The following is a 27,593-nucleotide window of genomic DNA, read 5'->3' as shown; positions in this document are numbered from 1 at the left end:
TTGACCTGAATCAAAGCCCTATACAGTATCTTTATGTAGGTATGTGTTTGGGATGACTGAATTATCTTAATCATATGTGAGAGCTAAGCTCCCTAAAACAGATATGACTGTATTTGTATGCGTAATTGACATTGTTTGTGTAATAGATCAAGTAGATGAAATCAACCAGTCATTGTATCAATCAATCAATTGTATCCATGAATCAATCAATCAAAGGTGACTATCGGCCACAAGAAGGCTCCCTCCACCCTCATTGATGACTGCATCAACAAGTTCCGCCAGCATGAATTGGAGCGCAAGCACCTGCGCCTCCTGAATGACCAGCGGGGATCCACAGAAAGCGCCCCCGTGGAGTTCATGATGGGGGATGACGGAGACCCCCTCTCCTCAACCACCTGCAGTGAGGGGCTGGAGGAACCTGAGGGGCTGGAGGTGGATGAGGTCACTAACAGAGGAGGTTCTGGAGGTAAGGACCTCTCCCAGTAAAGTGTCCGAACAATTCTTGACGAGGGCAGCTTGTTGCTGAAATGTACCACACAGAACATGCTAGATTGATCAAAAATAAATACAAATGTGACCTTCAAGCATAACTTTCCTTAAAATCACCTTTTGTAGTTGAAAACTGATGTTCTAGGCTAAGTTGTAGTGAAACACATCATTCCATGTCCCATTTTCCGCAAATGGTATGAAGTTGGGGTTGAGGATGTTGTCTCACAGATTTTGCAGCTAATTCGAACATGTGATGGACAGGTGTTGAGTTGATGTCCAATTCATTATTTTTCACAAGAGCCCTGTGAATAGAAATGTGGCATTGGACCAACAGTCTAGTGTATGACTCGTCCTTGTGTCTTCTCCGTAGTGAAGGGCACGTCTGGGGAGCCTGTGTTTGTGTGTTTTGGGGGAGTGCGGTTGAAGGCCTAGAGGGTATTGACTCGTTCTTATGTCTCCCAGGGAAGATCATGTCCAACAGCCCCAGCTTGGGCAGCCTGCGGGGGGCCTTCCCCGAGTGCATCCTGGAGGACTCTGGTTTCGAGGAGCAGCAGGAGTTCCGGACGCGTTGTAGCAGCCTGGCGGGCAGTCTGCAGCGGAGGCCCCTAGAGGGTGCGCTCAAAGCCGCCCCGCCACGCCGGCGCCACGCCAGTGCCCCCAACAACGTCCAGCCCTCAGACGCCGACAAAAACCGCACCATGCTCTTCCAGGTGCAGGCTGGGTTTATATTTGGATACAGTAGTAGGGCTCTTGACTAGGTCTTAGAATGATTTTAAATGTATGGGGTAGGTACACTACATGGCCAAAAGTATGTAGACACCTGCTCGTCGAACATCTCATTCCAAAATCATTGGCATTAATATGGAGTTGGTCCCCCCTTTGCTGCTATAACAGCCTTCACTCTTCTGGGAAGGCTTTCCACTAGATGTTGGAACATTGCTGCGGATACTTGCTGAGCCGTTGTTGCTCCTAGACGTTTCCACTTCACAATAACAGCACTAGCTGTTAATGCCAATGATTTTGGAATATGATGTTCGACGAGCAGGTGTCTACATACTTTTGTCCATGTAGTGTAACTCTCACCCTTTCCATCCCATACCATTGAGGATGAACCAGTAAAAGAATATGCACACTCAGGAGGAGTACCATGTAATATATAGTAGTAACATACAGTATTGTAGTACAGGAATATCAAATAGCTGTGATAGTATATAGGAATACACTACAGCCCTCGTACTATGGCCCGGAAAAGTTGTTGACTTATACTCTTCCAAGTCAAAGTTGTTGTGTTCTTTGAGTTAGCCTGTGCTTTTAGGTAGCTAGGTCCTTCAGGTGTTGATGCTCTCACCATACAGCTCTACTACCAGCTGACTACATTCAGTCACTCACAGGAAGATGGGACATGGCATGTAGGGAGAGAGGGGGAGGGAGTGGGAGAGGTCTCCTTGGGTCTGGCAGCTTTCTCTACAACACTCACAAACTGGAACATGTGCTGCAACATTTGCTCACAAGTTATCAGGGAGGGAACTGTGTTACAGTTAGGGTTGTGACAAATATATATTTTTCTTAACAGTTAACTTCTCTAGGATAGGGGGCAGCATTTTCACGTTTGGATGAAAAGCATACCCAAATTCAACTGCCAGCTACTCATCCCCAGAAGATAAGATATGCATATTGTTAGTAGATTTGGATAGAAAACACTCTGAAGTTTCTGAAACGGTTTGAATCATGTCTGTGAGTATAACAGAACTTATTTAGCAGGCGAAACCCAGAGGAGAAACCATGCAGATTGTTTTTTTTTGAGGTCACTCTCTTTTCAATGGATTTTTATTGGGAATACAGATTTCTAATTGACCTTCTTGCAGTTCCTACCGCTTCCATTGGATGTCAACAATCTTTAGAAATTGGTTGAGGGTTTTTCCTTTGTGTAATGAAGAAGTACGGCCATTTTGAATCAGGGTCACTTGTTGTGTCCTGTTTGTTAGAGGCGCATGACCAGAAGGCTAGCTACAGTTTGTTTTAATCCTGTATTGAACACAGATCATCCCGTCTTCAATTTAATTGATTATTTACGTTAAAAAATACCTAAAGTTGTATTACAAAAGTAGTTTGAAATGTTTTGGCAAAGTTTACAGGTAACTTTTGAGATATTTTGTAACGTTTCACAAGTTGGAACCGGTGTTTTTCTGGATCAAACGCACCAAATAAATTGACATTTTGGATATATATCGACGGAATTAATCGAACAAAAGGACGATTTGTGATGTTTATGGGTCATTTTGGAGTGCCAACAACAGAAGCTCGTCAAAGGTAAGGCGTTTTGCGTTTTGTGTCGCGCCTGCAGGGTTGAAATATGCTTCTCTCTCTGTTTACTATGGTGATATCCTCAGATAATAGCATCGTTTGCTTTAGCCGAAAAGCCTATTTGAATTCTGACATGTTGGCTGGATTCACAACCAGTGTAGCTTCAATTTGGTATCTTTCATGTGTGATTTAATGAAAGTTAGATTTTTATAGTAATTTATTTGAATACGTCTTGGCACGTGCGCTCTAGCCAACAGCTCGCAGATACAGTACGAGTAGGCTACTCTACATTATGATGTTGTGGATAAGAGCGAGCATATTTTTACTTGTCAAACGGCAGTCGAGCATCGATCATCATTTCACCAGAATAAGACCCTCGATATTTATTGGAAAGGAGCATCAAGATCACCGTGCACTTTCACCACCCTGTGAAGTTCATCATCATTTATTTAATCCGTAGCCTAATAAACCGCATGGTTGCCCGAGTCGTAGTGGGAGGATCACACACCTTATCATCACGTGACTCCAAGTTTACGCCAATATGATGGTTATTATTTCAATATTTACCGACACAAAAAGATCCCACCATGTCGACTGAACAAATTATCTGTCGGCATTTATAAAATTTTACAGAAATGTCCTGTTTCCATCACAGCTGTCATTACTTTTTGTTTTTATAAGGTATGACTTTACCCATATAAAAACTGTGGATGGAAATGTGGTTTGTGGCAGTCAAATTTGGGGGAAATTATTTATTTGGAAAAATGACAAATGTCCACGAATAGCAAGAATAGGCCTATCATGAGATACCCATCATAAGACATTGTGGACTTGCTTTCTATTAAGCTTTGGGCAGGATCCAGATTTTCATACCGTCATACAATTATTCTGCCATCCCGGGATGAAGGTATTACCAGTCTAACACACAAGGGGGCACAAAAAATGTGCTAACAAAGATTCAAAATGCTAACAAAGATTTTGCGAATAGCGAAATCACACAAACGCTGTTAGCTAAATGTTAACGAGCGAAAACGAACAAACTAATTGCAAAGATATGCGAATCTAGCTCATAAATTTATAAGCATAGTTAATAGCTACCGAATGTCATTTTAGTTGAGTGTGGACATTTACAAGCGAAAGTGAATGAAAGATTGTGCAAATGAACAAAGTTGTGATGCATGCTTTTCTGAAGGAAGAGCAGCATGTGTAAACGGAGAAGAAAAAAATGCTAGTAGGAAGGACAGGGAAACAAATGGCAGTAGTACAGAACTCTGATAACGGAGCTCTTTGACTTCTAAAACATGGCAGAAAGCCATTAGAAGATATCTAATGGCAAATATTCAGTAGTGAATTGCATACAAGTGTAACTTCATTACCTAATGTGCGCCGCACAACAGAGACTCAACGATTTATGTATAGAGCGCTATGGACTATCCCATTGTGCTCTTTACAACGAACACGTGACCATCTTAACTTCTCTGGAATATGTGGGACGCTAGCGTCCCACTTGGCCAAAAGCCAGATAAAATGTAGCGCGCCATATTCAAATATATTACTTATAAAAATCTATCTTTCATGAAATCACACATGAAAGACACCAAATTAAAGCTACACATGTTGTGAATCCAGCCAACATGTCTGATTTCAAAAAGGATTTACGGCGAAAGCACACCAAACGATTATGTTAGCTCAGTACATAGCCACAGAAAAACATAGCCATTTTTCCAGCCAAAGATAGTAGTCACAAAAAGCAGAAATAGAGAAAATTAATCACTAACCTTTGATGATCTTCATTAGATGACACTCATAGGACATCATGTTACACAATACCTTTATGTTTTGTTCGATAATGTGCATATTTATATCCACAAATCTCGGTTTACATTGGAGCCATGTTCAGAAATGCCTCCAAAATATCCGGAGAAATTGCAGAGCCACGTCAAATAACAGAAATACTTATCATAAACTGTGATGAAAGATACATGTTTTACATAGAATTACTTGATACACTTGTTCTTAATGCAACCGCTGTGTCAGATTTCCAAAAAACTTTACGGAAAAAGCACACCATGCAATAATCTGAGACGGCGCTCAGATATAACAACATTTCTCCGCCATGTTGGAGTCAACAGAAATGCGAAATTACAACATAAATATTCCCTTATCTTTGATGATCTTCATCAGAATGCACTGCCAGGAACCCTAGTTCCACAATAAATCGTTGTTTTGTTCGATAATGTCCATTACGTATGTCTAAGTAGCTACTTTTGCTAGCATGTTTAGTGCGCAGATGCAGGCGAACTCGGACGAAAACTTCAAAAAGTTATATAACAGGTCGAATAAACTGGTCAAACTAAGTAGAGAATCAATCTTCAGGATGTTGTTATCATAACTATCCAATAACGTTCCAACCGGAGAATTCCTTTGTGTCTCTAGAAGTTATGGAAAGCAAGACGATATCGTTTGGAACGCGCATTCTGCCAGACCAATGACTGAAACACCTCCCATCTGGCTCAACATCACAGTAGAGGCTTCATTCCACATTCTACAGACTGTTGACATCTAGTGGAAGGCGTAGGAAGTGCAAACATATCCATATCTTACAGGGAATTGAATAGGCGATGAGTTGAACATTGACCAGCCTCAGAATTCTCACTTCCTGTTTGGATTTTTTCTCAGGTTCTTGCCTGCCATATGAGTTCTGTTATACTCACAGACATCATTCAAACAGTTTTAGAAACTTCAGAGTGTTTTCTATCCAAATCTACTAACAATATGCATATCTTATCTTCTGGGGATGAGTAGCTGGCAGTTGAATTTGGGTATGCTTTTCATCCAAATGTGAAAATGCTGCCCCCTATCCTAGAGAATAGAGCATATATTAGCACTATGGGCACGCAATTCATCCAAAAGTGAAAATGCTGCCCCCATCACAAAGAAGTGATGGGGAACAACAGTAAGCTTCTTAATGCAAAATAATGTGACAGGTGAAATGAAGAACGCAATCTGCTTTATCTCCTAACGTATTGCCCAAGTTTACTACAGGTGTTAACTTAAAAAGTAGCTACAAATAATCTCATTTTTGAGAAACTTCAAATATAGTTTTGACGGTATTGAAAAACCATTCAATGGCTTTTTTTCTGAATACCCTGGTATACAGTATTTCGCCCAAGCCTACTTTCTACTCTTCTAAAGAAGCCTACTTGATCAATGTATCAAGGTCAAATTCCTCATTGATGTGTGTGTCTGTGTGTTTGTGTGCTTGTTTTTCAGGTCGGACGCTTCGAGGTGAACCTGATCAGTCCAGACAGTAAGACGGTGGTGCTGGAAAAGAGATTCAAAGACATCTCGTCCTGCTCTCAGGTTGGTAAACCTGGGTTTGTTTTTCACTCTACTGTGTTCCGTGTTTACATTCACATTCATCCAGCTCATCTCATCCCAATGCTACAGAGCTTTTCACAGGTGCAAATTCGCCAAACTTAACTCGTTCTTGAACATGCCTACTTCATGAATAAATAAATGCGTTAGTTTGGGGGCTTGCATTGTCAGAGGATCGTTTCTTAGTATTTTATTACAAATGCACATTACTTCGGCTCAGTCTTTCATCTTTTCATTGGCAAGGATTTACTTAGCTAGTAGTCCTACTAATATGATTTAAAAATTGGAGTCTTTTGACTCGTCACGGAAAAAGGTGTTAGGTTCTAATTCTCAGAGTAAAAACTCAACGGACAATATGAAAGCTTAACCAAGTTTATTCTTCCCAGAGGATCAATACAGCTGCATTAGACAAAGACACTGTTCACACAAGCGTTGATATTTATCCCTTTATCCCCTTTATCCGAGTCTCCTCCTACACATCTGTACAAACATTGTATCTTTATTGCTAGGCAGGAAACTAAGTGATAAACTTTTCTTTCTCCCTTAACGTGACCTGACCTCGGCCCCCTTCATAACTAATCCATGGCCCTTTCCCCTTATCAATGCCTGCCACATGTGATCGCTTTCCCTACACTCAGTACATTCCAAGCTTAATAGCACCCACTATATACTGTCCTCCTACAGATAACCATTAACTTCTGGTGTAGCCCCTCGGCTATGGCACCCCCCAGGTCTCTATTACAACTAATGATTAATAACATTTAAAGTTCAGAAATCCATTCGTATCAAAGGTTAGTAAAACAATTGCTTGGAGTCCCTTAAAACAATAAAATAACAGTATATGCCATCTGCCATATTTGAGGGAAAGATAATGCTCTTGTGTTATTGTTTGTACTTGATGTTTATAGCCTAATACATTTCAGCTAATTATTGTTTAAACCAGGGACAGCCACTCAGTCCACAAAGGCTACGTTACATAGCATTGCTGACGTCTTTCTCCATTTGCACACGATGTTGTATTAGGGGATTAAATTGATTTATAGCAGGTTGAGAAACCTCTCTCCAACCAGTCTCTCAAACATATACTGTGCTGTATAAACTACCAATGAATTCTATACTTAAACTGTACCAATGTAGTGTATCGTTTGTATTGCAGCGTATCATGATCTTTGATTGTATTGTGCGGTTTGCTCAGGGTATAAACAAGACAGACCACTTTGGGTTTATCTTTCGAGACCCGGGGGAGACTGGTCCGAGCCAGTATGTGTGCTACGTCTTCCAGTGTGCCAGCGAATCCCTGGTGAGTATCGGCTAGCTCCTCCCACTGTACACTCCCTGTGTACATCTCATTTGACATTATCAATCATAGTCTGCTGCTGGAAAAATGTATGTGTTATGGCTTTACATCCCCTGCTATATTGTGGATAAAGAGTTACCTGTCTAACAGAACACAGAGGGTGTTCTTTTAATGGAAGCCTCTCAAATATAATCCAGGTAGAATCAGGAATTCCCCAGTGCAGCTGTCTAGGCCCCTTACTTTTTTCCATCTTTACTAAGGACATACCACTGACTTTGAGTAAAGCCAGAGTGTCTATGTATCCGGATGACTCATCACTATACACGTCAGCTACTACAGCGACTGAAATGACAGCAACAATTAACAAAGCGCTGCAGTTAGTTTTAGAATGGGTGGCAAGGAATAAGTTACCGCTAAATATTTCAAAAACTAAAGGCATTGTATTTGGGACAAATCATTCACTAAACCCGAAACCTCAACTAAATCTTGTATTAAATAATGTGGAAATTGATTAAGTTGAGGTGACTAAACTGCTTGGAGTAACCCTGGATTGTAAACTGTCATTGTCCATAATATGTGCTACACTGCCTTCTTAACAGCCCTGCCAACAAGGCAGGTCCTACAGGCTCTAGTTTTGTCGCACTTGGACTACTGTTCAATAGTGTGGTCAGGTGCCACAAAGAGGGACTAAGGAAAATAGGCAGAGACACATGCGTACACACACGATAACATACGCACTATACACACGTACACATGGATTTTGCTTTGGAGATATGTTGTAGTGGAGTTGGAGCCTGAGGGCACACACTTAGTGTGTTGTGAAATCTGTGATGAATGTATTGTAATGTTTTCAAAATGGTTTAACTGCCTTAATTTTGCCGGACTCCAGGAAGAGTAGCTGCTGGCTTTGCAACAGCTAATTGGGATCCATAATAAATACACATTCAAATTGGTCCCTGACTCCTTGTGGTTCCAATGGCTCAGTTCATTAGAGCAGGGTTCCCCATGTGCAGACTTTTGATCCAACCCTGCAGCAACACACTCGATGTAGCTAATTAGGGTCCAGAGAGAAGGTGTTGATCGGTTGAATATTTCAATCATGGGTCTTACAGAAGGGCACATTCACAATCTGGAGATGGAGAACCATTTTAGCATGGTTGTGAGGTTGCTTCCTGCTTGGGCCACATAATGTGTTTGAATTGTTGCTATTATATACCTGGGCTATGTCAAAATGTTTAACTAAAGCTGTAATGCACAACTACTGTAGGCCTACCAGCATCACAAAACATTGGTCATAATGTATTGGGTTTTGAAATAGCCTGGAGGAATGGTTCTGTGGAGTGCTAGGAATCCAAATTGTTGTTTACTGTAAGTGGAGTTAGACTGCTGTGTGTGTGTGTTTGCCTATAGGTGGATGAGGTGATGCTTACTCTGAAGCAGGCCTTCAGTACGGCAGCAGCTCTGCAGAGCGCCAAGACACAGGTCAAGCTGTGCGAGGCCTGCCCTATGCACGACCTGCACAAACTCTGCGAGAGGATTGAGGGTACGCCACTGTCTACCGGATCTATTACAGTGCCTTCAGAAAGTATTCACACCCCTTGACTTTTTTTCTCCACATTTTGTTGTGTCACAAGGTGGGATTAAAATGGATTTAATTGTATTTTTTTTTGTCAGTGATCTACACAAAATACTCTGTCAAAGTGGAAGAAAAATTCTAACACACTAATATACTGTATCTTGATTATATAAGTATTCAACCCCATGTTTGAATCACCTTTGGCAGTGATTACAGCTGTGAGTCTTTCTGGATAAGTCTCTAAGAGCTTTGCACACCTGGATTGTACAATATTTGCACATTATTCTTTAAAAATGTCTTCAAGCTCTGTGAAGTTGGTTGTTGATCATTGCTTGAAAGCCATTTTCATGTCTTGCCATAGATTTTCAAGCCGATTTAAGTCAAAACTGTAACTAGGCCACTCAGGAACATTCAATGTCGTCTTGGTAAGCAACTCCTGTGTTCATTTGGCCTTGTGTTTTAGGTTATTGTCCTGCTGAAAGGTGAATTTGTCTCCCAGTGGCTGTTGGAAAGCAGATTGAACCATGTTTTCCTCTAGGCTTTTGGCTGTTCTTAGCTCTATTCCATTTATTTTTATCCTAAAAAGCTCCCTAGTCCTTGCCAATGTTGAGCATACCCATAACATAATGCAGCCACCACCATGCTTGAAAATACAAAGAGTAGTACTCAGTGATGTCTTGTTTGATTTGCCCCAAACATACCGGATTGTATTCAGGACTTAACATTCATTTCTAATTTGTTGCAGTTTTACTTTAGTGCCTTGCTAACAGGATGCATGTTTTGGAATATGTAGACTTCCTTCTTTAACTAATTTAGGTTAGTCTTATGGAGTAACTACAATGTTGTAGTTCTCCTATCAGCAATTAAACTCTAACTGTTTTAAAGTCACCATTGGCCTCATGGTGAAATCCCTGAGTGGTTTCCTTCCTCTCCGGCATCAGAGTTTGGAAGCAAGCCTGTATCTTTGTAGTTACTATTGATACACCATCCAAAGTGTAATTAATAACTACACCACGCTCAAAGGGATATTCACTGTCATGTAGCAGGTTCAAGGGTGTGGGGTTTCCACGTCACCAAGTTCAATAACCAAACATGCACAAGGAGCACAACTAGAATGCAAATGGGGAGTATATTAGGGAGTTTTGCACACTGGGGAAAAGGGGGGAATTCACCAGCCATTTCACAGTCCACAATCCGTTCTCTTTGTCTGTTCCGTTCTCCAGGGGTAATCCTTAAACTCGGGTCCTCAGCCAAACCGGTTCGGTACACAGTGGGGGTATTCAGACAGTCCATATCACACTGTGTAATCACACAGATATGTATCTCTCTTAACACATGCTTCCCTCTTCGTTCTCTGCCCCTTTGTGCAGGTCGCTTCCTCTTTTATCCCCAAGTACTCTCTGGCTTAATGATCCACAGGCTCGCCTCGTTGGGGCAGGAAGTCCATATAAGCCTCGGGGGTGGAGCCAGCGGGCTGCAAGATATCTCCCTTCAATAACCACTCCCCTTACTTCTCCCTGCCGTCTGCCACAGTCTGCTTTTTAAAATATTTTTTTACCCATCTACCAATAGGTGCCCTTCTTTGCAAGGCACTGCTCGACTGAGGGACCTTACATATAATTGTATGTGTGTGGTTGGTACAGAGATGAGGTAGTCATTCAAAAATCATGTTAAACTCTATTATTGCATCCAGAGAGTCCATGCAGCTTATAATGCGATTCATGCTTGCCATAACAAAGGAGTTGAAATCTTATTGACATTTCAGCTTTGAGTTTTTGGGGAAAAAATATATAATCTAAAAACATAATTCCAGTTTAACATCATGGGATATTGTGTGTAGTTTTGTGACACACAATCGCAGGCTGTAACACAACAACATGTGGAATAAGTCAAGGGGTGCGAACACTTTTTTGAAGACAGCTTTTTTTTTGCTTTCAAAATAACAAAATTACAGCACAGGGGAAGGAGACAATAAAAGCTAAATCAATTATCTTTCCATATACAGATTGGAAAGGTAATTTATATTTGAAGGGTACCTACAGGAGGACTTAATGCCGCAGTCATAAACCATTCATAAGCAATGCATAACCATTTATTCAACCTTCATGTTATCAAATGAGAAAAAAGACTCCCACACACACTTCATCTCGGCTTCTCTGTCAAATCAGTAGGGTTTGCAGTTTGAATCACTTTTGAGTCAGATCATTTTTCTACCTCAGCTTCTTAGGAAAAAGTAGCTCCAAATTTTGAGTTTGAAAACACTGTCTTTGCATATCTCACCATCAGTCAACCCAGTTGGTTGTGTGCTCCGTTCAATTCTCCTCTTCCCAGTCTATTCAAAAAAAAATTTGGGGGGCTTAATGACAATTAATTTGGTTCCTGTGTGTGTGAATCCAGGTCTGTATCCTCCCAGGGCCAAGCTGGCCATCCAGAAGTACCTCTCTCAACTGACTGACAACGAACAGGTCGACATCTTTGAGCGAGTTCAGGTAAGGACCAGACCTAGACTCAAATACCATTTAAAAATCATTTCAAATACTTTATAGGTGCTTCATTGAGCTTGTCTGGCACAATTGACCATTAGAATAGTTGCAAACCTTGCCCTTCTGGGAACTCCAGGCAGGCTAAATCTGAAAGATTTCAATAAGTATTTGAACCTAGGTCTGATACGGACTGTGAGACTGAAGATAATGATTGTTCTTAGAATCAGTTTTGACAATTAATAGTACTATGTTTCTAAACCAGATCCTCCATGTAAAGAATGAGAGGAGCGATAATAGAAATCGTATCTTTAATATCTACCGTATCTTTAGAGCTCTATCTTTGACAAAATGGAGCAGTCGATATATTTACAGGCTCCAACTGCTAGTAGCTTTAACAACCCCATTTATAAAATGTATCTATTTATATTGTATTCAATGACACCAATAGATTAAATATAGATAGACAGGCACCAATGACAGCAATGAGTAGTGGCCCAGCCAGAACAGATTGGGTCACCCCTCTGAGCCAGGCTACTCCCTTGGTTTTTTGCTTCTTGGGATTTTGTTTTCTCTCTCGCTTTTGCTTTGCTCTTTGGAGTCTATGCCGAGTTAATGTAAAATCACTTTGTAAAAACTGCTGATGTAAAAAAAAAAAGGGACTTATAAATACATTTGGCTGATTGATGGATGGATTTAATGAAATGCGTATTCGTCCCTATAGAGGATGAAGCCTGTCTCGGACCAGGAAGAGAATGAGCTGGTGATTCTCCACCTCCGCCAGCTATGTGGAACCAAGCAGAAATCCCACCTCCACATCGGAGAGGCCCAACTGGTACTATTCCCTCACTTGTACTATAGACCTGCCTATAGGGCCAACCTGTCTGTCAATCAGCGGTCCCATTTGAGCTCCATAGTTTCAACTATAGTGTGGGAGACAACAGCACATCCTGTTTAACCCCATCTCTCTCTCTCTCTTTCCGTCTCACTCACTCTCTTGTTCTGTCTTGCTCGATCTCTCTTCTCTCCCTGCCTCTCTTACTTTCCTGTCAATCACTGTCACCCACTTTCTGACTCACAGTGGCCTATGAAAGTTTATGACCAGCTCTCCGTGGCCTTTTCCCGGTTTGTTAACAGCAGTGGAGAGCACAGTCAGTTGAATGGAGTCCTCCATGTTCAGGCAGTATATTGAGACAAAACATGAAACCTCAAACCCTCTTCTAGGGAGCTCACTCTCAGGGCTCTAGGAGACTTCTAGAAGTTAAACCGCTACAGACCTCTTGTCTTGCTTTTACTGCCTCTGTGCTGATACAGGGATGTAGAGGAGCATAAACACACTCCGATGGTAGTATTCAATTCCCCAGTCGAGTGTACATTTTTTTGCGGTGGTTTACTAGCGGTCAAGTTATTTGACCGGCGTTCAGTGTTCACCCATCTTTATTTTACTACTACATCCCTGCTTGCTTACTGCACTGAACAAAAATATAAACGCAACATGTAAAGTGTTGGTCCCATGTTTCAGGAGCTGAAATAAAAAATCCCAAACATTTTCCATATGCACAAAAAGCTTACTTCTCTCAAATATTTTGCACATATTTGTTTACATCCCTGTTAATTAATAAGCATTTATAATTTGCCAAGGTAATCCATCTACCTGACAATGTTAGCATATCAAGAAGCTGATTAAACAGCATTATCATTTCACAGGGCACCTTGTGCTGAGGACAATAAAATACCTCTTTAACCTCTCTTGGGTATGTGGGACGCTAGCGTCCCACCTGGCCAACATCCGGTGAAATTACAGAGCGCCAAATTCAAAATACAGAAATACACATAATAAGCATTCATAAAATATACAAGTGTTATACATCGGCTTAAAGATGAACTTCATGTTCATTTCAAAAACGCTTTACGGCGAAAGCTTACCATGCAATTATCTGAGGACAGCGCCCCGCATAAAAAAGCATACAAACATTTACCAGCCAAGTAGAGGAGTCACTAAAGTCAGAAATAGCGATAAAATTAATCACTTACCTTTAATGATCTTCATATGGTTGCACTCACAAGACTCCCAGTTACACAGTAAATGTTTGTTTTGTTCGATAAAGTCCCTCTTTATGTCCCAAAAACTCTGTTTTGTTGGCGCGTTTTGTTCAGTAATCCAATGGCTCCAAGACGGTCACAACAGGCAGACGAATACATGCTAAAAGTACCGGTAAAGTTTGTCGAAACATGTCAAACGATATAATTATATCCTCCTGATTCCTGCTTACAAGCAAAAACCAATGAATTGGTCAATAAAAAAGTGGTCAGATGAAGCAGATGCTAAGCTACAGGACTGGAATATGTTCTGGGATTCTTCTGATGGCATTTAAGAGTACACTACATTAGTCACTGGCTTCATCAATAATTGCATCTATGACATCGCTCCCACAGTGAATGTACGTACATACCCCAAACAGAAACCATGGATTACAGGCAACATCCACACTTAGCTAAAGGGTAGAGCTGCTGCTTTCAAGGAGCGGGACTCTAAACCAGAAGCTTATAAGAAATCCCGCTATGCCTTCGAACGAACCAAACAAGAAAAGCATCAATACAGGACTAAGATCGAATCGTACTACACGCTCTACCGACGCTCGTCAGACTACAAAGGGAAGCACAGCCGAAAGCTGCCCAGTGACACGAGCCTACCAGACAAGCTAAATTACTTTTATGCTCGCTTTATGGCAAGTATCACTGAAATATGCATGAGAGCACCAGCTGTTCCAAGTGACTGTGCGATCACGCTCTCCATAGCCGATGTGAATAAGACCTTTAAACAGGTCAACATTTACAAGGCCGCAGGGCCAGACGGATTACCAGAACATGTACTCTGAGCATGCGCTGACCAGCTGGCAGGTGTCTTAACTGACATTTTCAACCTGTCCCTGACCAAGTCTGTAATATCAACATGTTTCAAGCAGACCACCATAGTCCCTGTGCCCAAGAACACTAAAGTAACCTGTCTAAATGACTACCAACCCGTAGCACGAAGTGCTTTGAAAGGCTGGTCATGGCTCACATCAACACCATTATCCCAGAAACTCTAGACCCACTCCAATTTGCATACCGCACCAACAGATCTACAGATGACGCAATCTCTATTGCACTCCACACTGCCATTTCACACTTGGACAAAAGGAACACCTACGTGAGAATGCTGTTCATTGACTACAGCTCAGCGTTCAACACCATAGGGCCCTCGAAGCTCATCACTAAGCCAAGGACCCTGGGACTAAACATCTCCCTCTGCAACTGGATCCTGGACTTCCTGACGGGCCACCCCCAGGTGGTGAGGGTAGGTAACAACACATATGCCACGCTGATCCTCAACACGGGAGCCCCTCAGGGGTGCGTGCTCAGTCCCCTCCTGTACTCCCTGTTCACCCATGACTGCAAGGCCAAGCACGACTCCAACACCATCATTAAGTTTGCCGATGACACAGCAGTGGGGTAGGCCTGATCACCGACAACGATGAGACAGCCTCTAGGGAGGAGGTCAGATAACTGGCAGTGTGGTGCCAGGATAACAACCTCTCCCTCAACGTGATCAAGACAAATGAGATGATTGTGGATTACAGGAAAAGGAGGACCGAACACGCCCCCACTCTCATCGACGGGGCTGTGGTGGAGCAGGTTGAGAGCTTCAAGTTTGTTGGTGTCACCAACATCACTAGCAAACTATCATGGTCCAAACACACCAAGACAGTTGTGAAGAGGGCACGACAACGCCTAAACCCCCTCAGAAGACTAAAAAGATTTCGCATGGGTCCTCAGATCCTCAAAAACTCTGCAGCTGCACCATCGAGAGCATCCTGGCCAGTTGCATCACCACTTGGTATGGCAACTGCTCGGCCTCCAACCGCAAGGCACTACAGAGGGTAGTGCGTATGGCCTAGGACATCACTGGCGCCAAGCTTCCTCCATCCAGAACCTCTATACCAGGCGGTGTCAGAGGAAGGCCCTAAAAATTGCCAAAGACTCCAGCCACTCTACTCATACTGTTCTCTCTGATACCGTACAGGGCAAGCGGTACTGTAGCGCCAAGTCTACGTCCAAAAGGCTTTTTAACAGCTTCTACCCCCAAACCATCAAATGGCTAACCTGACTATTTGCGCAGTACTACATAGATCCATGACTACATGGAACTCTATTTCACTTCAAGTAACTGATGCAAGAAGTAAAATTACATTAAAAAAAAACGGGAAAAAATACACCTTATGGAACAGTTGGGACTGTGAAGTAAGAAACATAGTCACAGACACATGCATACACACCAATGATAACATACACACTATACACACACGTACACATGGATTTTGCATGGTAGATATATGGTTGTGGTGGAGTAGGGGCCTGAGGGCACACAGTGTGTTGAGGAATCTGTGAATGTATTGTGATATTTTTAGAATTGTATAACTGCCTTAATGTTGCTGCTTTGGCAGTAGCTAATGGGGATCCATAATAAATGCTAATACAATGATGTATACAATGATGTATATTTGTATCAGAAAGTTGGCTGGCTCTCTATGAAGTCTCGTAGATTGATGCACAGGGTTGGGGAGTAATAGATTACATGTAATCCATTACATGTAAAGGATTTTTTTTAAACTGCAACTAATCCGTTGCATTACCAGCAATTAAAAAAAAAAAAAAAGATTACAGATACTTTTGGGGAAAAAAAGGATTACATTTAAATTCGAGAAAGGATGTTTGCGGGAAAAAATCTTTGACACCTCGCTGTTTTCTCAATGACATTCGAATCACCATTGAAAAAAGGCGCAAGTTTAAGTTTGTTCCACGTGAACGAGTCTGACCACAAGTCAGAGACCACTATGATGACACACCAAATGTTTTCGATTGATCTCAGGAAAAGAGCAGGAATAGGCTTTTGTAGGCTACAGTGGAAAGCTATCTCTTCCAATGGTGCGACTGATGTCAGCGTCCAAAAATGATCCAACTTGAATAAACGCTTGGAGGTATGGATGACAGCAGTGGTGTAGTCTACGGCGTTACGGATATCACTTATTATTGATATACACGTAGCGCATTGATGTGAATCACACTGCTGCTCTCTCATTTAGCCATTTGCTGTGGATGGCTGTTCACAAATCTAAATGTGTATTTGAAACCAATAATGGTTGAATTCAAGAAGTTGAAACTGCTTATCAATCATTGTTTTTGAAACCAGTGAAAATGCGCTCTTGCAACAGCTGCATAATGTTGATCCAAGCCTATGGAATAAAAGTGGGGCTTTTATTGCTCAATCTAATTCATGCTGATAAAAAAAAAATCCATAGGCTTAACGGACACATGCTCAAACTTTTGATAGACTTAAAGGGTCAATCTGTAGTTGCTACATCCACTTATAAATCATATATATATAAATAAATAACTTAGAAATGCCTCATGAGTTTAGTTCAACTGTCACACTCCATGAGAACCCAAAATATAAGCTTGTTTTATTCCAATGTTTTTAAACAGTGTGAATGTCAACAAACACTGTATAGCCTTAACATGGTTAAAACAGTAATTTTGATATCATGGATGGTCAGTCCTCGCATCCATAGCTCTGTCTATTAATCTCAGAGTGGTTACATTTCTCCAGGCCCATCCCTCAGATTTTTACCAAAACAGAGGCAGGGCGACCATTTTGTTATGGTTTCATCTGTGGATTTGCCCTTTAAACAGCTATGTATTATCAAGATATGAAAGTGTCATGAACAAGAAGGTAAATAATAGGCCTATAGCAAATGCAGCACATTCATTTTTCACATGTAAATAGCACTTTTCAGTAGTGCTCAAAGCATGCCATTCAATGAGCGAAGCATTTATTTTTCAACTCGAATCAGTCCAATCAGTCCTCCATGATGACAAAATCATAAACAACAGAGTAGAGCTGACAAATAAGTCCTTAGTTTTGGGGTCATGCTCAGGTAAAACAATTTGGCTAATTTACACTTCCATATTTCCAAGTCCTATTCTTGAAGATCAAGGAGAATAACATTTATTGAAATTACTGGAATTCTGATAGACTTTGGTTTTTAAAGTAAAGATATAATTTAATCGTATTACTATATGTAGTAGAAAGTGATGAGTTAGAAGAAGCCTACATAACCAACCCATAAAGTAGGAGAGCTCCTAACAACAAATCCCTTTTTTCACCACAATAGGTTTGATAAATTCACCTCTGAAGGTGAAATGTGTACTTACATTCTGAAATCTTGCTCTGATTTATCATCCAAAGGGTCCCAGAGATAACATGAAGTGTCGTTTTGTTAGATAAAATCCTTTTTCATATCCTAAAAAGGCCCATATATCATGCACAATCGATTTTGTTTTTCCACTTGTTCAATTTGCAAAGAAAGGAATCTGTCAAAATCTAACCCTAAACGTTGTTTCAACCAGTCAAATTACTTTCGTATTTATCGTCAGAGATCCTAGAACGTAACCAGACTTCACTATGTCATTAGGAGTGTGGTTTACGCTACTGCTACTCTCTGTTCATCATATATGCACAGTCACTTTAAACATACCTACATGTACATACTACCTCAATAAGCCTGACTAACCGGTGTCTGTATATAGCCTTGCTACTCTTATTTTCAAATGTATTTTTACTGTTGTTTTATTTCTTTACTTACCTACACACACACACACACATACCTTTTTTTTTGCACTATTGGTTAGAGCCTGTAAGTAAGCATTTCACTGTAAGGTCTACACCTGTTGTATTCGGCGCACTTGACAAATAAACTTTGATTTGATATCCTATAGGACACAAACTTTGGTCAGAGAGCTGCGCCTAAATGTCATGTAGCTTGCTCATACTTCAAGTTATCAGTCTGAAACTTTGCACATACACTGCTGCCCTCTTGGGGACACCAGAATTACAACCAGAGTGATGGCTAGATTTGGGACCTTTCTTTTGCATTCATAGATGGTGGTAGAATTTTCTTCTACCAGATCTATTGTGTTATATTCTCCTACATTCAATTCACATTTCCACAAACTTCAAAGTGTTTCCTTTGAAATGGTACCAAGAATATGCATATCCTTGCTTCAGGGCCTGAGCTACAGGCAGTTCAAACTTTAGAACCCAGTTCCTACATTTGAATATGAAAATTGATTTTATCAAACAAAACTATGCCACATTTTTATCTCTGGAACCCTCAGGATGACAAATCAGAGCAAGATTACTCAATGTAAGTACATTATTTACCTTCAGAGGTGAATGTATCAAACCAAGGGCCGTGATATACATTTTTTGTTGTTGTGCACTCTCAAACAATATCATGGTATTTTTTCACTGTAATAGCTACTGTAAATTGTACAGTGCAGTTAGATGAACAATAATTTAAGCTTTCTGCACATATAAGACATCTCTGTGTCCTAGAAAATTGGATATGACTGAAAATGTAATTTTAGTCACATTAGTGCACGTTAGCAACAACCATCCCGGTATAGGGACACCAATCCCGTAGAGGTTTTTAAATAAATGTTAAATAAAATAAATAAATGGCAGTGGTCACTCAACATTTACACTACCGGTCAAAAGTTTTAGAACACCTACTCATTCAAGGGTTTTTGTTAATTTTTACTATTTTCTACATTGAATAATAATAGTGAAGACATCAACACTATGAAATAACACATATGGATAAATGTAGTAACCAAAAAAGTGTTAAATCAAAATACACTGCTCAAAAAAATAAAGGGAACACTTAAACAACACAATGTAACTCCAAGTCAATCACACTTCTGTGAAATCAAACTGTCCACTTAGGAAGCAACACTGATTGACAATAAATTTCACATGCTGTTGTGTAAATGGAATAGACAACAGGTGGAAATTATAGGCAATTAGCAAGACACCCCCAATAAAGGAGTGGTTCTGCAGGTGGTGACCACAGACCACTTCTCAGTTCCTATGCTTCCTGGCTGATGTTTTGGTCACTTTTGAATGCTGGCGGTGCTCTCACTCTAGTGGTAGCATGAGACGGAGTCTACAACCAATACAAGTGGCTCAGTAGTCAGCTCATCCAGGATGGCACATCAATGCGAGCTGTTGCAAGAAGGTTGCTGTGTCTGTCAGCGTAAGTTCCAGAGCATGGAGGCGCTACCAGGAGACAGGCCAGTACATCAGGAGACGTGGAGGAGGCCGTAGGAGGGCAACAACCCAGCAGCAGACCACTACTTCCGTCTTTATGCAAGAAGGAGCAGAAGGAGCACTGCCAGACCCTGCAAAAAAATGACTTCCAGCAGGCCACAAATGGCATGTGTCTGCTCAAACGGTCAGAAACAGACTCCATGAGGGTGTATGAGGGCCCGACGTCCACAGGTGGGGTTGTGCTTACAGCCCAAACACCGTGCAGGACGTTTGGCATTTGCCAGAGAACACCAAGATTGGCAAATTCGCCACTGGCGCCCTTGCTCTTCACAGATGAAGCAGGTTCACACTGAGCACATGTGACAGACGTGACAGAGTCTGGAGATGCCGTGGAGAACGTTCTGCTGCCTGCAACATCCTCCAGCATGACCGGTTTGGCGGTGGCATCATGGTGTGGGGTGCATTTCTTTGGGGGGCCGCACAGCCCTCCATGTGCTCGCCAGAGGTAGCCTGACTGCCATTAGGTACCGAGATGAGATCCTCAGACCCCTGTGTGAGACCATATTGCTGGTCGTTGGCCCTGGGTTCCTCATAATGCAGAGACAATGCAGACCCATGAGGCTGGAGTGTGTCAGCAGTTCCTGCAAGAGGAAGGCATTGATGCTATGGACTGGCCCGGCCCGTTCCCCAGACCTGAATCCAATTGAGCACATCTGGACATCATGTTCTCGCTCCATCCACCAACGCCACGTTGCACCACAGACTGTCCAGGAGTTGGCGGATGCTTTAGTCCAGGTCTGGGAGGAGATCCCTCAGGAAGACCATCGCCACCTCATCAGGAGCATGCCCACGTTGTAGGGAGGTCATACAGGCACGTGGAGCCACACACACTACTGAGCCTCATTTGACTTTTAAGGACATTACATCAAAGTTGGATCAGCCTGTAGTGTGGTTTTCCACTTTAATTTGAGTGTGACTCCAAATCCAGACCTCCATGGGTTGATAAATTTGATTCCATTGATAATTTTTGTTGATTTTCTTGTCAGCACATTTCAACTATGTAAAGAAAAAGTATTTAAAAGAATATATTCATTCATTCAGATCTAGGATGTGTTATTTTAGGTGTCCCTTTATTTTTTGAGCAGTGTATATTTTATATTTGAATTCCTCAAATAGCCACCCTTTGCCTGATGGACAGTTGCTGACTGTAACAGTGCTGCTGGCAACAATTGAAATACGCTTTGTTGTCGACGTTTACTGACACCGGACAATTCAACAGGTTGAGCGTTCAAAAATTAATCACTTATTCTGCACTCTGCACACTAAGATGAGACTTTTTGTAAAGAAATGTAGCTAGATAGCTAGCTAGGGAAACAATGAATCCCAACGCATGACATAACGTTAGTTAGCGAGCCAGCCAGCTAACTTTAGCTAGCTAGCTAACAGAACACTCAATTGAAATCAAAATTAGAGTGGAGTCTTTTGTTAAGACATGTAGCTAGCTAGCTAAACAATGGACCATAATCACTCATGACATTACTACCCTGCATAGAATCTGCAGGTAGCTAACCAACGAGGTTCTATGGCTATAACTAGTCAAGCAAATGTGTCTGAGAAAACAAAGAATAAGATCATACATATAACGTTAGCTAGCGACCCAGCCAGCTAACATTAGCTAGCCAACAGTACACTTTGAAATGAAACCACTTTCTGTCAAAAGTTAAACGTGTAATATCTGAAAATGTAGCTAGATGACAGTCTTACCAGGATACATCATGGTTGGGCGTGTCTCCTGTCTGATGCCATGCACGATGTAATCCAGACTGGTGTTCTCCCCATTCCTTAGCTATCATACTCAAATTCCACTGATTTCAAAACTCGGTCCTCCAGAAAGTGAAAGCATACACATAACGTTAGCTAGCGAGCCAGCCAGCTAACGTTAGCTAGCTAACAGTACACTTTAACTTGACATTAGGTTTATGCAGTTTTACTACACAATACATTTATTTTTAAAGCCGCGTTTGACACGATTACCTAGACATACTGACAATCTCCAATTGACAGGCGCATGCTGTATGGTAGACCAATCCAAACTCATCTCTCGGCATGTCCAGCCCACTCATTATCTCAGCCAATCATTGCTAGCGAAAAGGTTGCTTGCTTTTTCTGTGGCTGAACCAACTAGGCTCATAATTTAAAAATGTTATTCATATTTACAGATGAGATACAAGTTCGATATTAAGGCACATGAAAGTTCACATGTTCGAGAATGGATTTCTGCCAAAAAACGCAATTTGATAAAAATGTTTTTTACGTTCAAACATCTCTCCTGTGAAGTCGTGACTTGTGTCTTATGCCTACAGTGGTTCCTCCTTCAAAAGTTGCGGCACACCTTGCGGGCTGCTGCAGCATTCTGTGGCACGTTATCTAATTGTCAGCCATTTTTTTTCTGTTACTGCTAGTTTGACCACCAGAGGGCATCTTTGAGAAGCATTTGATAGTCTTCCATATTGCAGGCACGTGGGAGACCGGGGTTCAATTCCCCAACGGGGAGGAAGGAGTAGACTGTCCTTGTAAATAAGAATTTGACTTAACTGATTCCATGTGTTATTTCATAGTTGTGATGTCTTCACTATTATTCTACAATGTAGAAAATAGTAAAAATATAGAAAAATCCTGGAATGAGTAGGTGTGTCCAAACTTTTGACTCGTACTTGCTTAATAAATTTAATTCATATTATGGTGTTTCTATTCCATTAAAAATGAAAAACCTCCTGGGTAAATTCAGTCCGTTTCGCTCTCAGAGCATACACTGGACATTCGGACCAAGGAGTACTGTTGATTTGAGCGTTCTGGCCTTACAACAGCAGTCAAGCACCCAAGCTAACCTTGGCTAGCTTCCTAGCTACTTCCAGACACAAATGAGACCACTCTGACCATTTTACTCGCCCTAGCACAGCTGGTTAGGCAGTTTTCATGTTATCCAGAGTGTTGGTGACTGTAACTGTGCTGCTGGAAACAATTTAATTGCGCTTTTTTGCCAACGTTTGCTGACACCGGCCATATTCAACAGGTGTTGAGCGCACATAAATTCATTATTCGAATGTACCCGAATATCCATTGAGAAAGCACAACGACTATACCATTTAGCTAAGCTAAGAATGACGGGAATAATCAAGTTAATTAAGGTTGGGTAGTTAGATAGCCTATAGTTAATATACTGGAAAGTTTGATGTATAACTACTAATGTTAGGTAGATAGCTAACATGCCAGTACCTACTGCTGTAATGATATGCTATGTGGTTCGTAAGGACAGCGTAGCGAACAAATTGTCAGCTAACATAACGTGTAAGGTAACTTTTTTGAAAAGTCATCACTTTATTACATTGAGTAGCAAGCTACCCCAAGGTTGCGCTCTATTGACTCTGCGGCTTGAGCATGCTTTTGGTTCACAGTCGATAGCGCACTGGACTTCGGGAAAGAAGGTTGAGGGTTGGAATCCTGCTCCCTGATTGTTTCATTTGAAGTCGTGCACAATTATCAGTTTATTATTTGGTTTATATTGCCCATTAGTTGTCATTTAGAGACACAATATTGCATTGGGACCCAAAAGCATAATCAGTGCTCTAACTTCCCCTGTCTGTGATAGGACGGGGGTTTTTCACACCTAGCTTGGCTATTAGACTATTCTTTAGTAAAGGTTGAATAGTCTACTGTTCAGCTTTTAGCCCCCCTCCCCAACTTGCAACAAATGGATGTATTTTTGTCGAGAGCAAAACTTTTTTATTTTCAATCAAAAATAATTGTTGTGAAAGCAGAAACGAGGCCTCAAAGTAAAGAATAAATAATTGCAAGTAAACATTTTGTAATAGGACACGAAACATTTTATTCCCAAAAATATTCTGAGAACAAAACATTTATTTGAAAACAAAACTACAATTTATTACAATCGCTATCAACAACCCTCCATTTTGGCCATTTTTTGAGTGTCAGTTTAGCTACAACCAATACTGGTCAGCCTTTCTCTCCGACACAAAAGAAGTCATAGCAGACACCTATGAAGAAGTACTGTGTGATGATGGCATCTCAGGTAAGCAGCACTGGGCGTTCTTCCGTCCAACTTCTCCATAGCTAGTAGTTAGCGTCTACGATTCAGTGTCGGTTCATAACATTCTACTATATTACATAGATACATACATATCGTATATAACATTCTACTATATTACGTACAGTTGAAGTCGATGTTTACATACACCTTAGCCAAATACATTTAAACTCAGTTTTTCACAATTCCTGACCTTTATTCATAGTAAAAATCCCCTTTCTTAGGTCAGATAGGATCACCACTTTATCTTAAGAATGTGAAATGTCAGAATAATAGTAGAGAGAATGATTTATTTCAGCTTTTATTTCTTTCATAACATTCCCAGTGGGTCAGAAGTTTACATACACTCAATTAGTATTTGGTAGCATCGCCTTTAAATTGTTTAACTTGGGTCAAACGTTTCGGGTAGCCTTCCACAAGCTTCCCACAATAAGTTGGGTGAATTTTGGCCCATTCCTCCTGACAGAGCTGGTGTAACTGAGCCAGGTTTGTAGGCCTCCTTGCTTGCACAAGCTTTTTCAGTTCTGCCCACACATTTTCTATAGCGATGAGTCAGGGCTTTGTGATGGCCACTCCAATACCTTGACTTTGTTGTCCTTAAGCCATTTTGCCACAACTTTGGAAAGTATGCTTGCATCATTGTCCAGAAGACCCAAGCTTTAACTTCCTGACTGATGTCTTGAGATGTTGCTTCAATATATCCACATAATTCGTCTCTCTCATGAGGCATCTATTTGTGAAGTGCACCAGTCCTTCCTGCAGCAAAGCACCCCCACAAAATGATGCTGCCACCCCGTGCTTCACGGTTGGGATGGTGTTCTTCGGCTTGCAAGCCTCCCCCTTTTTCCTCCAAAATAACGATGGTCATTATGGCCAAACAGTTTCTATTTTTGTTTCATCAGACCAGAGGACATTTCTCCAAAAAGTACGATCTTTGCCACCATGTGCAGTTGCAAACTTTAGTCTGGCTTTATTATGGCGGTTTTGGAGCAGTGGCTTCTTCCCTTGCTGAGCGGCCTTTCAGGTTATGTCGATATAGGAGTCGTTTTACTGTGGATATAGATTACTTTGTACTCTTCCCTCCAGCATCTCACAAGGTCCTTTTGCTGTTGTTCTGGGATTGATTTGCACTTTTCGCACCAAGGTAAGTGCATCTCTAGGAGACAGAACGCGTCTCCTTCCTGAGCGGTATGACGGCTACGTGGTCTCATGGTGTTTATACTTGCGTACTATTGTTTGTACAGATGAACGTGGTACCTTCAGGCGTTTGGAAATTGCTCCCAAGGATGAACCAGTCTTGTGGAAGTCTATTTGGAAATTTTTCTTGGCTGATTTCTTGATATTTCCCATGATGTCAAGCAAAGAGGCACTGAGTTTGAAGGTAGGCCTTGAAATACATCCACAGGTACACCTCCAATTGACTCAAATTATGTAATTTAGCCTATCAGAAGCTTCTAAAGCCATGACATCATTTTCTGGAATTTTCCAAGCTGTTTAAAGGCACAGTCAACTTAGTGTATGTACAGTTGTGACCAAAAGGTTTGAGAATGACACAGATATAAATTTTCACCAAGTCTGCTGCCTCAGTTTGTATGATGGCAATTTGCATATACTCCAGAATGTTATGAAGAGTGATCAGATGAATTGCAATTTATTGCAAAGTCCCTATTTGCCATGGAAATGACCTGAATCCCCCAAACATTTCCACTGCATTCAGCCCTGCCACAAAAGGACCAGCTGACATCATGTCAGTGAGTCTCTCGTTAACACAGGTGTGATGTTGACGAGGACAAGGCTGGAGATCACTCTGTCATGCTGATTGAGTTTGAATCACAGACTGGAAGCTTCAAAAGGAGGGTGGTGATTGGAATCATTGTTCTTCCTCTGTCAACCATGGTTACCTGCAAGGAAACACGTGCCTTCATCATTGCTTTGCACAAAAAGGGCTTCACAGGCAAGGATATTGCTACCAGTAAGATGTGCACCTACGTCAACCATTTAACGGATCATCAAGAACTTCAATTGTGTGTGAAGAAGGCTTCAGGGCGCCCAGAAAGTCCAACAAGCGGCCAGGACCGTCTCCTAAAGTTGATTCAGCTGCGGATCGGGCACCACAGTACAAGAGCTTGCTCAGGAATGGCAGCAGGCAGGTGTGAGTGCATCTGCACACACAGTGAGGCGAAGACTTTTTGAGGATGGCCTGGTGTCAAGAAGGCAGCAAAGAAAGCCACTTCTCTCCAGGGAAAAACATCAGGGACAGACTGATATTCTGCAAAAGTTACAGAGATTGGACTGGGGTAAAGTCATTTTCTCTGATGAATCCCCTTTCCGATTGTTTCGGGCATCCGGGAAAAAAGCTTGTCCGGAGAAGACAAGGTGAGCGCTACCATCAGTCTGTGTCATGCCACAGTAAAGCATCCTCAGACCATGTGTGGGGTTGCTTCTCAGCCAAGGGAGTGGCTCACTCACAATTTTGCCAAAGAACACAGCCGAGAGCTATTCTCCCAACCATCCAGGAACATTTTGGTGACGAACAATGCCTTTTCCAGCATGAGGCAAAAGTGATAACTAAGTGGCTCGGGGAACAAAACATCAATATTTTGGGTCCATGGCCAGGAAACTCCCCAGACCTTAATCCCATTGAGAAACGTGTGGTCAATCCTCAAGAGACGGGTTGACAAACAAAACCCACAAATTCTGACAAACTCCAAGCATTGATTATGCAAGAATGGGCTGCCATCAGTCAGGATGTGGCCCAGAAGTTAATGACAGCATGCCAGGGCGGATTGCAGAGGTCTTGAAAAAGAAGGGTCAACACTGCAAATATTGACTCTGCATCAACTTCATGTAATCGTCAATAAAAGCTTTGACACTTATGAAATGCTTATAATTTATACTTCAGTATTCCATAGTAACATCTGACAAAAATATCTAAAGACACTGAAGCAGCAAACTTTGTGTAATTAATATTTGTGTCATTCTCAAAACTTTTGGCCACGACTGTAAACTTCTGACCCACTGGAATTGTGATACAGTGAATTATAAGTTGAAATAATCTGTCTGTAAACAATTGTTGTAAAAATTACTTGTGTCATGCACAAAGTAGATGTCCTAACCAACTTGCCAAAACTATAGTTTGATAACAAGAAATTTGTGGAGTGGTTGAAAAACAAGTTTTAATGACTACCACCTAAGTGTATGTAAACTTCTGACTTCTGACTGTATCTCTCTATGCATCTGTCTCTCGTTTGCAGGTATGTTTTGATGTGAGAGAGGAAGCCAGTCCTGTCATCACCACCTCACCCGCTCTTAAGATAACCTTCGGGCCGACTGGGAGCCCAAGGCTGGTTAGGAGACACCGCAAGACACTCTATGTAGTTGTGATGAACTGAGAGAATATTAGGGTAGTACTGTAAATCATTAATCATATGCTGTCTTCCCTGCTCCTCTGTTTTACCTCTTTCATTTTCTGTCTTCTACACCTTTCTCCCCACCTCTTTCTTCCTCTTTTTTAATAATGCACACCAAATGTGCATTGAAGTACAGATTGAACTTGTATTTGTAATATGATATTATAATTATAATAATTATAATATATGATTTATTTATAACACCTGGATAATGAACTTCTTTCAATAAAGCGTTTCACATTCTCCACGTGCTGAAATTAAGTATCTCATTGAAATACTCTCCTGTGTCCTCAGATTAATGCAGATGAAGGGAGTTAGATAGGCATGGGTGTATTTCTGTATATATGAATTACAAATCAGCCTTTACTTAAATCATGTTTCTAGTCTTTTGCATAGTTACAA

The 27,593-nt window shown here is 41.3% G+C and overlaps 1 protein-coding gene across 2 annotated transcripts in view; it reads left to right on the top strand.

Moving 5' to 3' along the window:
* Positions 1-27,593, top strand: part of tbc1d4 (TBC1 domain family, member 4) — a 128,607-nt gene that overhangs the window by 43,458 nt on the left and 57,556 nt on the right. For both annotated transcript variants that reach the window (XM_023981807.2, XM_023981806.2), the window contains exons 3-9: positions 217-466; positions 952-1,199; positions 6,067-6,156; positions 7,367-7,471; positions 8,879-9,011; positions 11,442-11,533; positions 12,249-12,359. In XM_023981807.2, the coding sequence (XP_023837575.1) occupies positions 217-466; positions 952-1,199; positions 6,067-6,156; positions 7,367-7,471; positions 8,879-9,011; positions 11,442-11,533; positions 12,249-12,359 (1,029 nt within the window). The remainder of the gene's footprint in view (positions 1-216; positions 467-951; positions 1,200-6,066; positions 6,157-7,366; positions 7,472-8,878; positions 9,012-11,441; positions 11,534-12,248; positions 12,360-27,593) is intronic.

The sequence above is a fragment of the Salvelinus sp. IW2-2015 genome, linkage group LG36 (genome assembly GCF_002910315.2).
Source record: "Salvelinus sp. IW2-2015 linkage group LG36, ASM291031v2, whole genome shotgun sequence".
NCBI classification, from domain to species: Eukaryota; Metazoa; Chordata; class Actinopteri; order Salmoniformes; family Salmonidae; genus Salvelinus; species Salvelinus sp. IW2-2015.
The sequence above is the reverse complement of the archived record's forward strand: the minus strand, read 5'-3'. Positions and strand labels throughout refer to the sequence as shown.